The sequence below is a fragment of the Orycteropus afer genome, unplaced genomic scaffold, assembly GCF_000298275.1.
Source record: "Orycteropus afer afer isolate SDZICR_OR568_19922 unplaced genomic scaffold, OryAfe1.0 scaffold00036, whole genome shotgun sequence".
Taxonomy (NCBI): domain Eukaryota; kingdom Metazoa; phylum Chordata; class Mammalia; order Tubulidentata; family Orycteropodidae; genus Orycteropus; species Orycteropus afer.
The window spans coordinates 13,426,976-13,440,642 of record NW_006921623.1 but is presented as its reverse complement, the minus strand read 5'-3'; the positions used below and the strand labels follow the sequence as shown (position 1 = coordinate 13,440,642).

General features: G+C 38.9%; 1 protein-coding gene across 1 annotated transcript in view; it reads left to right on the top strand.

Moving 5' to 3' along the window:
• Positions 1–456: 456 nt before the first annotated feature.
• Positions 457–13,667, top strand: part of CUNH11orf53 (chromosome unknown C11orf53 homolog) — a 163,741-nt gene continuing 150,530 nt past the window's right edge. The window contains exons 1-2 of the mRNA XM_007936563.2: positions 457–581; positions 8,397–8,491. Of these exons, the coding sequence (XP_007934754.2) occupies positions 457–581; positions 8,397–8,491 (220 nt within the window). The remainder of the gene's footprint in view (positions 582–8,396; positions 8,492–13,667) is intronic.

Here is a 13,667-nt window from a genome sequence, read left to right as displayed (position 1 = left end):
CACAGGCATCTACTGACTTTATTTCTATCTATGTTATTTTTTTAAGTTCCAGAACTTCATATAAATAGAAGTGTATAGTATGTACACTGTTAAGTGTGACTTCTACTCAGTTTACAGTTTTTAAGATTCATCTATATTATTGAAACTTTCAGACATTCTTTCATTTTTATTGCTGAGTAGTGTTGCTATTGGGGAAAGAGTCTAGCTCAACACTTCCCATACAGGCTGCTTAAGTAAAGGCCTTGGGCCCAGAACATTCTCTGATAAGGAGTCTGGGGGTTGGATTACCTTTTCTCTCCCAGTTCCTTATCCTAATCGGGGAAGGCTTTCCCCTGTTCTGAGCACACAGTAACTTTCTCTGTCTCTTGAATGTGCATGGGCACCATATGGCACCTGGCCTACCCCACTTCTATATGTGTTCCCTGCAAGTAGGGAAGAGGGTTTCCTGATTACGGCATGAGAGAGGTGGATGTAGAACATCTGCCTTGTACCCTTGTACTGGCCATGTGTGGAATGAGCTTGCTGCCCATGGGGGACCAGTGTCTACAAGTGAAGCTGATCACACTCTATCTCTTCTCTACGTGAGTAAAGTGTTTCTTATGCAATGAAAGAGCATGTCTGTGGTCTTTTGCTAGCAATTGTGGACCCTGCCTTGACAGTTGATTTTGTATGAATACACCACAATTTATTCATTTATTCTCTTGACAATGGATATTTACGTTGTTTCCACTCTAGGGCTATAAACATACTGATCTTTGCAATGAACTAGTTTTGGGTTTCATTGATTTTCTCTATTGCTCTTCTGTTTTCAATTTCATTAATTCCCCTTCTGACATTTACTAGTTTATTTGCTTTTTTTTTTTTAATTTCTTAAGGTGTAAACTGGGTCATTCATTTGTAATCTTTCTTGTTTTCTATTATAAACAGCTAGTGCTATAAATGCCTCATGCTATAAATAGTCTAGCAGCATCCCACATATTTTAATATGTTGCATTTTCATTTTTATTTAGTTCAAAATACTCTCTAACCTTTTTATTTCTTCTTTGACACATGGGATATTAAGATATACAGATAGCAAATGTTGTTGCTGTTATGTGCCGGAGAGTTGGCCCCAACTCATAGCGACCCCTCCTTGGGTTTCCGAGGCAGTATCACTACGGAAGTAGATTGCCCCATCTTTCTTCCGAGGAGTGGCTGGTGTGTTAGAACCGCTATCCTTCTGGTTAGCAGTCAAGTGCCTTAGGCACTATGCTACCAGAGCTCCTAGAGGGCAAATAAGCATATGAAAATTTGTATATGCCTAGACAAAGACTAGGATACAAAGGCTTGTTGTTGTTGTTGTTAAGTGCCGTCGAGTCGTTTCCGACTCATAGCGACCCCATGCACAGCAGAACGAAACACTGCCCCATCCCGCGCCAGCCCCACAATCCCTGCTATACTTGAGCCCATCATCGCAGCCACCGTGTCAATCCATCTCGTTGAAGGCCTCCCCCGCTTTCGTCGACCCTCCACCCTACCAAGCATGACATCCTTCTCCAGGGAATGGTCCCTTCTGACAACATGACCAAAATAGGTGAGACGAAGTCTGGCCATTCTTGCTTCCAAGGAGCATTCTGGCTGCACTTCCTCCAGGACAGATCTGTTAGTTCTTTCAGCAATCCATGGTACTTTCAGCATTCTCCACCAGCACCACAACTCAAAAGCATCAACTCTTCTTCTGTCTTCCTTATTCATTGTCCAGCCCTCACATGCATACAAGGCGATTGGAAATATCGTGGCTTTTGTCAGGCGCACCTTAGTCTTCAATGAGATATCCTTGCTCCTCAGCACTTGATACAGTTCCTTAGCAGTTGACTTCCCCAATGCTACACATCGTCTAATGTCCTGACTGCTGCTTCTGTTGGCATCAACAAAGGCTTATAGTCATTTAATTTGTAACAGCAAAGAATTGGTAACAACCCAAATGTATATCAACACATGACTAGATAAATAAATGGTAGTATATCCCTACAATGGCATACTACTCAATAATAAAAGGGAATGAATTATTGATACATGCAACAATATGAGTGAATCTGAAAATAATTCTGCTGAATGAAAGAAGCCAGACAGAAAAAGAGTACATACTGTATGATTTCATTTATATAAAATACTAGAAAATACAAACTCCTTTATAGTGACACAAAGCAGATCAGTGATTGGGGATAGTGGAAGAGGGCAAGATGATGTGGGAGGAAGCAAAAACAAATGACAGGAGGAAACTTCCAGGGGCAATACATATTCATTATCTTGACTGTGATAATGATTTCACAGGTGTGCACATATGTCAAAACTCATCAGATTTTACACTTTAAATGTGTGTGGTTTATTGCATGTGAATTATACCTCAATACAGGGCTTAACAAAAAAAAAAAAAAGCAAATCCAGAACCAAAACAGTGGCTCATCACTGTTGACAATAATGTGGCAGCTCTGGTAACTGGGTAACCTTGTCATATGAGTCTTTCTCCCTTTTGCCTCAATTTCTCTATTTATTTGCTCATCTGCTACTCCATCTGTTTCACAGCCCTCTGTGTATTTGTGGTTGTCTTTAAAACTCTCCAAGGAAAGATAACAATTGATATTTATTAAGGCAACTAGCTATCTCACACACACAAATCAAAAAAATCATGACATTCTATATTATTTACAATATGAATAATTGTCCTTATTAGATAGGTGCATCCAATTTCTCATGAAATTGGTTGTGACCAGGGAATCCGGGTTCCATGACTGAAAGCACAATAGACTATGTGGCAGGAAATGTCCTCGGCCACTTCCCTGAGAAAAGGACTGTGGCTGAGGGGGTTTCTTAGATTCATTTTCTCCCACTCAGCTGCTAACTGAAAACTTGATGGTTCAAATCCACGCAATGGCTCCATGGGAGAAAAACTTGATAATTTGATTCCATAAATATTATAGCCAACAAAATGCTATTGAGTAAGTCTACTCTGCAACACATGGGATCACCGTGAGTCAACATCAACTCCATGATACCTAACAGTAACAATAAGTATAAGTAGGTGTACAAATGGTGCTCAGTTTCTAATTGAAAGGTTGACAGTTCAAGTCCACCCAGAGGACACTTGGAAGATGACTTGGTGATCTACTTCCAAAAATCAGCCATTGAAAAACCTATGGAACATAGATCTACTCTGATACATGTGCATTTGCTGTGAATTAGAGTTGACTCGATACCAACTGGTTGGTAGGTTGGTTAGTACAAGTAAAGACACCATATCGCCTGTTCATATGCACCTCTTAGAGCAATCCTCCCATGGTCCAGGTTCTTGAAATGAGCTTAGTGCCTATTTTCAGACCTTCTTCTTAGAGTCAGAAGTTTCCAAGACAATGAGGAGTTCAACCCTTGCTGCTGGACAGGAACAGCAGGCAGGGACTGACACATTGTTGAGACATCTCCAAAGCACAAATGGTTCTCAAGCAAAATATATTACATAAACAGAAAATGTTACTGTATTCTCTCTGTGGTCAACTCCTGGATTGCAGAAAAGGTTAAGAGTATAAAATATCTGTAGAACTTACGTCTTATAAAACTCTGAGGCAATGATGGGGAAAGGGAGATCATCATTTGAAAAATTAGGTTTTGCTCTACTGTCTCCAAAGGTTGCATTCCATATAAAAAGGTCATACTCAGAAAGAAGAGGCCCAGCAGAGGTTCTCTGTGGTAAAACACTGGTTTCTTCAGCTCAATTACTTCCTCCAAGATCCAGGAACAACATAACCCTAGTGAGTGAGTTTGTTTTAGTTCTTTGAGCTGCTGTTTTTGCCAAGAAACTCCTTGCTGTCTCTTTGTCCTTCTTGTTCCACTGGTCAATTCCACATAAAGAATTGAGAGCCAATAGCTAAGAAGAAGGGAATAATGAAAGCTTGAATGTTTATTATTGTTAAACCCACTCATGTCATTCTGAAAACATGGTGCATATGTGTAAAGGACGGATAGAGGAGATGTCTGGAAAATTCTCCAACACAAAGGCAGTGGACCTGTAGCTTTTCCGTAAAGCTTGCCTTTTCTCTTTCAGTATACTTTTTTCTCATTTCAAAGAGTTTCTTTTTCAGTGACTATTCCAGACCAACTAATGTGATATAGGGTGAACATTACAAAGTAGAGGCAAAGGATGGAGCAAGAAAATGTCAACAAATGTAAATAGTATAATTGTATGGTCTGTCAACAAATTGTTGACTGTTTTGCACTGTGGTTAGGTACAAATCTTTTAAAATGGGGTTACTTCACTATTCTCTCTCTCTCTCTCTCTCTCTCTCTCTCTCACATACACACACATACTCTATGAGACACATACACTCACATACATGCACACTTCACAGGGCAGCAATCTGAAATGGCAAGGCAAAGGGGATAACAATAACACTGACCTACTCATTTCACATAAGAAAGAGATAAGACAGGAAAAGTGGTCATTATGTGTCACCCTCTTTTTTTTATATATAATTATTTATAGAATAGCAAAGGATTTTTAATGAAGAAGGGGATTCACTTATTCAAAAATTATTTACAGAGGACCTAACATGGAAAATTTAGAAGACAGTTACCTGGCCAACTGACTGGACGAGATCTATATTTGTACCCATTCCAAAGAAAGGTGATCCAACAGAATTTAGAAATTATCAAGCAATATCATTAATACCACACACAAGTAAATTTTTTCTGAAAATAATTCAAAAACAGTTGCAGCAGTACATTGACAGGGAATTGTTAGAAATTTGAGGCAGATTAAGAAGAGGACATGGAATGAGGACTATCATTGTTGATTCAGATGCAGCTTGCCTGAAAACAAAGAATACCAGAAAGATATTTACCTGTGTTTTGTTGACTATGCAAAGGCATTTGACTGTGTAGATCATAATAAATTATGGATAACATTGTGAAGAATGGGAATTCCAGAAAACTTAACTGAAACTTAATTGTGTTCATGGGGAACCTGTACTTAGAACAAGAGGGAGTCATTGGAACAGAACAAGGGAATGCGGCATGGTTTAAAGTCAGGAAAGGTGTGCATTAGGGTTGTATCCTTTCACCATACTTATTCAAGCTCTGTGCTGAGCAAATAATCCAAGAAACTAGTCCCTGGAGAAGGGCATCATGCTTGGTAAGGTAGAGTGTCAGCAAGAAAGAGGAAGACACTCAACACTATGGATTGACACAGCATCTGCAACAGAGAGCTCAAACATAGCAATGGCTATGAGGGTGGTGCAGGACCAGACAGTGTTTTGTTCTGTCGTACATAGGGTCACTATGGGTCAGAACTGACTGGATAGCACCTTACAACAACACCTAATATGTGCCCAGGAGTCCATGGGTGGAACAAGTAGTTAAGTACTCAAGTATTAACTAAAAGGTTGGTAGCTCAAATCTACCCAGAAGTCCCCCATAATAAAGGCCTGGAGATCTACTTCCAAAAGTTCACAGCCTTGAAAACCCTGTGGAACAAAGTTCTACTCTGCAACCCATGGGTCACTATAAGTCAGAATGGACTCAACGGCAACTGGTAAATTGCTGCTATCTGCCAGGTATACCTACTTCTCATTTGCAATTGTCTTTGCAGTCTTCCAGATTCTAGGATGATTTTCTATACATTATTTTGGAAAAATAAACCCAAATTGTTCTTCCTAGTAGCTTCATAATTTGTGGTCTTGAAAAGGAAAATAGAGCTTTCTACCTATAGCATGATCATCAGAGTCCCAGGGTAGTGCAGTCAGTTAAGTGTTCATCTATTAAGTGAAAGATTGGCAGTTCAAACACACCAAGAGGCACCTTGGAAGAAATTCTTGGCAATCTGCTTCTGAAAGGTCACAGCCTTGAAAACCCTGCACACATGAGATTGCCGTGAGTCAGAATCTACTTGACAACAGCTGGTTTGGTTTGGTTTTTAGCATAATCATCATTTTATCAGAGCTTTGAAAACTTTGTAATCCATCATCTCGTATTTTAATTCTCTTCCTGATCTTCCACTTTCTGAAATACTTTATGGTTTAAGGACTTTGTTCTCCCAAATACTTCATTCTACCACTTATGTTAATTTTCTCCTCTAGTAGACAGTCATCCAAGCTCAAGAAGACAAAAACAAGGAGTCAGAACTTATGATCAGAGTTTCTACCATTTTCATTAGCAGCTTTCTTTCATTTCAATAGCTTAAAAGGCTGTGGGTGCCTTGCTAAAAGAGCTTCATGAATAAACAGTAAAAAAAAGTGGTTCTAAAATTGGAGAATGATTTAGGCTGCACATTTTTCCTCCTGCATAATTTAGAGTTTAAATAAATAGACAAATTAATTTTAATTCAAAACAAAATAATCATTGCTTTAGCTTGATGTATTAATTAGATGGCTTGAAGTGACACTTTTGAATAAGATATATAATGTAAAATTTTGTTGCTCTTTTATGGTCCTCATTAAAATACTTGGGGAATGTTTCTTTCCTTTTAAAGTGCTTTATAGCACCTATTGTTTGAATAAGATTTCATTATATATATTTTTACTGTATCTTTTTCTTTGCAAATCCAAATTTATAAAACAGTGAAAGAATAAAGTAACTTGAATGGGATATGCCAAGGTAAACCCATAAGCATATAGAGTTTAAATTTTCAGACCCATGAGAGATGGAGTCAGATCTTGTAAGCCTGTTATAGATTAAATTGTTTTCCTAAAAAAGATATGTTGAAGTCCTTTCCTGTGAATGTGGCCTTGTTTGGAATTAGAGTCTTTGAAGATGTTATCAGTTAACAATAAGTCATATTGGAGTAGGGTGGGTCCTAATCCAATCTTAGTGATACACCCTTATAAAAAAGGAGAAGTGATGCAGATACAGACACAGAGGGAAAACAGCCGTGTGAGGACAGAGGCCGAGACTGAAGTGATCTACAGGCTGTTGTTGTTGTTGTTGTTATGTGCCATCGAGTCGGCCCCGACTCATAGTGACCCCTCCTTGGGTTTCCGAGGCAGTATCACTATGGAAGTAGATTGCCCCATCTTTCTTTCGGGGGGTTGGCTGGTGGGTTTGAACCGCCAGCCTTCTGGTTAGCAGTCAAGTGCCTTAGGCAGTGCACTATCAGAGCTCCCATCTACAAGCTGAGGAACATCAAAACTTTCTAGCTGTCATAAGAAGCTAGGAAATAACAGAACCTCAGATGAAATCAACAGGCAAAAGCCTGATTTCAAACTCCCAGCCTCAAGAACTATGAAAAAAGAAACTTCTGTTCTTATAAGACACCCACCTTGTGGTACTTTGTAATGGCAGCTATAGGAGATGAATACACCTGCCTTAAACTGATGCAGGATTGAATGTGCGTCTTCTCTCTTTTCTCCTTTCTGGCCAGGAGCACAGGGCTACACTGATTCACCTACTACCCTGTGTGTTCACTTGGCCACATTGCCTGCAGCACCCAACTCTGTCCTTCTTCCCAAATCTATCCTTACTAGGCCATATTCAAATCATGCAGGAAAGCAAGTTTCCTGACAGTCTATGAGTCTGACAGCTTAAAAAAGTGAGCAGTTCTCCACTTCAGCCAAGCTTCAGTTGGGTTTAAGTGGAAAATTCACTAATGATGCTAAAATAATTTTCCTTCTCTGGCAAGCCAGGATGTTCTTTGAATGCCTCTAACAGTTAGCAAGAAAGACTGGGCTAATTAAATATCTGCCCAAGTGAAACAATAGCTCCTTTTGACAACACTGTGATTTGATTGGACAGGAAGACTGTCACTTACTTCAGTAGTCAATGTCCTCCATGCTAACTCAACACCAGCATACTTTTTTGTTTGACCGGCACTAGCCCATTCCATTAGCACCAGCCCCTTTGGAAACCTTTGTCCTCCCACAAAAAAAGTGCTACTGTGTATACATAAGATCCTGCATCTTTAAAATGGAGCACAGAGGCATGCCTCCAGACCGGTACCATTCTTTCTTAGTTCTTCTTGGTTGTTTATAAAGTAATCATCACTGTGCCCCTCTTGTTTATAGCAGCAAACCACAAAGGGGAAAAGAAGGGTGGTTATGGATATCATGCCAGCTGGGCAGAACCAGTTGTTACAAGAATGAACTATGTGGGAGGAGGGAGGAGAGAAGACAAGGAATGCACGGCATTTTGCCAAGCCTGAATTATTTCTTCTTAGTTCAATATAAATAATCCTGAACAAAAAATATGGTTTGATAAGGGTTTTTGCATACTGTGAAGACTCTTTAAATGATTTTCGATGGATTAGAAATATGCAAACTAAGCCAAATAGATAAGTATATAGCAAAAGTGTTTAAAATAATAATTGGATTGAAATCCAGTGTTTCCTCATTAAGTCATAGGACTCACTGTTCTGTATTCTTTAAACCCCATAGCCTGTTTAGGGTTTTGAGCCTTGACTCTGTCATTTTAAAAATGGCAAAAGATGTTGGCAAGGATGTGGAAAAATTAGAACCTTCAACCATTGCTGGTGAGAGTCCAAATAGTTTAGCCACTATGGAAAAGAAGTTTGGCAGTTCCTCAAAACATTAAACATGGAACTACCTTATACTTCCGTAGTGATACTGCCTCAGAAACCCAAGGAGGGGTCGATATGAGTCAGATCTGACTCCACGGCAGTGAGTTTGGTTTTTTTGTTATGACCCAGCAATCTCAATCCTAGGTATATACTCAAAAAAATTGAAAGCAGCAAGGCAAACAGAAAGCCTGCATGCCAATATTCATTGCAGCACTTTTGGCAATAGCCAAAAGGTGGATACAACCTAAATGTTTATCAACAGATGAATGGATAAACAAAATGCGATATACACATACAATAGAATACCATTCAGCCCTTAAGAGAAAGGTCCTGATACATACTACAACATGGACAAACTTTGAAAATATTATTCTGAGCAAAATAAGTCACAAAAGGACAAACATTGGACAACCCCATTTATATGAAATAAGCAAATACATAGAAACCAAAACTTACTAGTGGTTACAAGAGGTGAAAGGAGAGAGGAGGGGAAGTTATTGCTTAGGAGCACTGAGTTTCTATATAATGATGTAATCATTTGTTTGGGAAAGGACAGTGGTAATGATTTCACAATACAATGAATGTAGTTGCTATGCATTGAATTATGTTCTCACAAAGTACGTGTTGTAAATCCTAATCTCTATACCTGTGAATGTAGTCCCATTTGGGAATAGGAATTTCTTTGTTACATTAATTAGGTCTTATCAGTGTAGGTTATGTTTTAAGCCAATCACAATTGAGATAAAAAAGAGCAGATTAGGAAAAGAAGCAAGCAAGCAGCTGGGAGAAGATCCCATGCCACATATTGATCTCTATGTGAAGATCACATCAAGGAACCAAGGAACAGAAGTTGAAAAGGGACAAGGACCTTCCCTCAGAGACAACAGAGAGAGAAAGCCTTCCCTACAACCAGTGTCCTGAATTCTTATTTAAGCCACCCACTGTGGTATTTCTGTAATAGCAGTACTAAGAAACTAAGATAGCAATCCATGTCACTGAATTGTACATACAAAAATTGTTGACTTGGTAAATGTTTATATATGTATATACATATACATATAGTACAATAATTTTTTCAGTCCCCCCCCAAAAAAACGCTATGCCAAGTGTATCTGTGGCCCCAATGGCATAATCTTACTTTTCAACATAATCTCTCTTTTGGGTGAGCAGATCTTTCTCTGAATTATATCACCCTGACCTGACCTCTCATTATCTTCCAAGGAACAAGAAGAAATAACAAAACTATTTTCTGTAATGGTGACTATGACTTATTTTTTTATAATGAGCCCAGAGAAAGCTGTATCTATTTTGTGTTCATTAACATGTAAATCTTTTTTAAAAACTCAAAATGCCTTAAATTGTGAGTCTGGTTCTCAGGAATTAATTGTGAGAGAGCATTATTAAACGCCTTCATTTTTTACATGTTTTGAATATTATGCATTTTTTCAAAGTTTACCAGAAGTTACACCAACAGCACACCGTAAAGGGTAGCTTCAATCATGGAAGACAACATTGCTCAAAGTGTAAGCACAGATAATGGGTGCCCATCTTCTGGGCCATGAGACCATACAACTCTGTGGACATTCCTCCAAATAGGAACAACTGGGCATGATTGTTTCCTATGTAAGACATGTTTTAGGACAAATCTTCACAATATAGTTACATTGGATTTATAGAGAGTCCATGGTATCTTCTGCAAAACAACAGCAAAACTTAAAAACCAAAACAAACAAATGGAAAAAATCCTCTCTGTTATGGATTGAATTATGTCCCCTAAAATGTTATATTGAACTTCTAACACCTGTATCTGTGAATGTCACCCTGTTTGGAAACAGGTTTTTTTTCACTATGTTAATAAGATCACACAGGGTACAGTGGATCCCACAAAAGGAATCAACATGACTGAGACTCTGATTTGGATGTTTAATCTTCAGAATTGTAAGAAATTCAATTCATGTTCTTTAAAGCCACTCACTTTGTGGTATTTTGTCATGGCAGCCATAGGAAACTAAGGTCCTCTCCAGAGCAGAGACTGTTATTTGTCTTACCAATCTCTCCTTCCTTAGTAAAAGAATAGAAGCCCTGCATCATTAAACGTGCCAAATTTTCCAGCTATGAAATTACATTTATAAGCCGTTCTTGTAGATGCTGTGGCCAAAGAGATATTAGTGGAAGTTGTTGAATGTAGTTTCTTGGCAAAGAGACTAACTCAGCTGGGAGGCAGGATGAGACAGCTGCAGTTGTTGCAACCATATTGTGACCATGCAATTATGCAGAAAACAGAAGCCACTTATTATGGACAGTGGAGCAGAAAGATGAAGGAAGTTAGGTCCTTAATGACCACAGAGTTGCCATACGAGACCTTCATAGCCTACTTCTAGACCTCTTTTTCATGAGAAACAATACACCTCTTATTTAAATTACTGTTGCTTTGAGTCTTTCTTACTAGCAGCCATACCTATTCCTGTCTCATTTTTCCTTTCCCAATTGTGTTTGACAGATGTAATAATTGGGATATTAAGCTAAATTATTAAACCTTAACTTAGATGATTCCAACTATGGAGAAATGGAATCCTTCCATTCCTATGCACAATCACTCCGATGAAGAAGGGTCTCTGGAGTGCAAGAAAAGCACAATGAAAATAATTTAGGAGGAATTGGTAAAGCTTAAAAGCATTACAGTTGTCAAAAAAGGGGAGGAACAGCTCATTTTAAGAATCAAATCATGAACATGTTGCTTCAAAACAGGAGAGTCATATACATAATATGATTCAAACCCAGAAAAGTAGGCAAGAGAAAGGAGCAGAAAGGGTGTGTGTTGTGTGTGTGCTGTATGTGTACATAATGAATTAATGAGACTGAATGATATAAGAAAAATGATGTGGGTAACAGTAAAGTATAGAACTCCTTAGTAATGAGAAAAAATATGTTCTGAAATGGAGAATTGAGACGTGTGAAATTATAGGATGGAGGTCATGCATCTATGACAGAGGAAAACAACCTTAGTGCTTTGGTCCTTTAGTGCTGCTGTAACAGAAAACACCACAAGTAGGTGGGTTTAACAAACAGGGGTATATTTTCTTACAGTTTAGGAGGCTAGAAGTCAGAGTTCAAATGCCAGCTCTAGGGGCTGGGTGAAAACCCCTCAACCTTGGTCTTCAGCTCTGCCTCTTGCTTCCAGCCCACTGAAGCTAGAGTGCAGCTCTTAACTCAGGCAGCTGCTGGCTGCTGAGGCTGAGAAACCCAAGGTCAACAAGTAAAATGGCACACTCCTAAGATTATCAAACAATATGGCAGGCCACTAGTTCAAGTCCAGTGACAGTTTCAAGATCAGCAGACAACATGGCAGGCCACTGAGATGAAGACTCAGTTACATGCAGATTCCAAGCATGCCAAAAAGCTCCAGACCTTTCTCCAGCCTTCTCCTTATATACCAGAAGCAGACTACATCCCCAAGGCAGCTACTCAGCTGCTCACTGCAGATTCCACCATGGAGTTGGTGACCAGTCTCATCAGGGGAAATAAATTCATCCAGCTGTCCCCATCAGCCAAGTTAACACAACTTAACTACCTCATTTAGCAAGAACATTAAACCTACTGAAATTAATTAGCTTCTGGGGCCTGGAGAACTGAGCTGTTGACTAAGTTTTCAAGACCAAGGCTCAAACCGTTGTACAGAATGGGTCTCATAAGGCCACTCCTGACCTGTCACATTACCACTGTGCAATCCAGAGGCACCACCAATGCTGCTATTTCTGCACCAGGAGCTGACCTTAGGATTGCTTGCTCAGCAACAAAGCCTGTTTACTTACATGCTCTCCTCTTATGTTTGCCTTGCATCTTCCCTCAAAAGAGCCTGGAAATATGAGTTTTGACTTCTACATTGGGAGGCAGTGCTCATGACAGAGGAATTTTTCCAAATGCAGAGAAGGGCATTCCAAAAAATGATGAGAATCCAGGAATAGGCTAAATGTGTGCCCCATGAGTACTAAAGATGAAGAACTCAGGGCGTTCTTATTGTTAAAACTTGGCAAAGAAACAATTGGTCCTATAATTCAGAAAACTAGAAAAAGTCTAGTTTCAATTTGAAACTAGGGCTGCTCCTGGGACTGAACTAAGCAAGTTATGTGTGATGCATTCATTCCTCTATTCGTCAAATAGTTATTGAGCATCAGATACATACCAGGCCCAGTTCTAGCACTGGGAATTCAGCAGTGACCAAACTGATAAACGTCTTTCCTCCATGAGCTTGCATTTCAGTGGTAAAACAAATAGGACATGAAAGGCAGCTTTAAGAGTAAGCCATTGAACACTTGCAACTTATTCAGACATATCAGTCTTATTTCCCAGATTCCTTTCCTACTACCTCCCAAAGTATATTTTGCCAAACACTAAAATGTGCTGCAAGAATAAAAGGGGTTCAGTGATTAAATAAGTAAGTGAAGACACAAGTAAACAAGACCAAAAAGGTTTGCTGAAGCCAGGACTTCTCAGAAGCTTTAATACATTGTTATACATTGGGAATCCCCAAGGAGAGAATAGAAAATACATGCCATATGTCACAAACTCATATGGCCACAGAAGCTGCATCGTGATGCATCTTCTAGAACTAGTATTCCAAGGAACACTTTGCAAAATGCTTCCTTGACTTACACAGTTTTTTAAAAAATAATTTTGTGTGGTATGTGTGCAATGGGATATTATTCAGCTATAAGTAGAAATGAAGCTCTAATACATGCTATGACATGGATGAACCTTGATAACTTTATGCCGAGTGAAATAACTCAGTCACAAGATGAAAAATGTTGTATGATCCCACTTACATGAAATATCTAGAACAGGAAAATTTATAAACACTAAAGTTTATTAGTGGTTACCAGAGGTGGGCAGGAGGGAGGAGAAAAGGGGGAAGGGGTCATTGCTAAGGAGACACTGAGCTTTTGTTCAAGTGATGGAAAAATTTTGAAACAAATAGTGGTGATGGTTGCACAATAGGGTGAATGTAATTAATCCCACTGGATTGTGCATGTAAAAATGTTGAAATAGCAAGCCTTTTGTTATTACACAAACACACACACATATGTATATGTGTGTATATATATATATACAAAAAGAAAAAAAAAAAAAA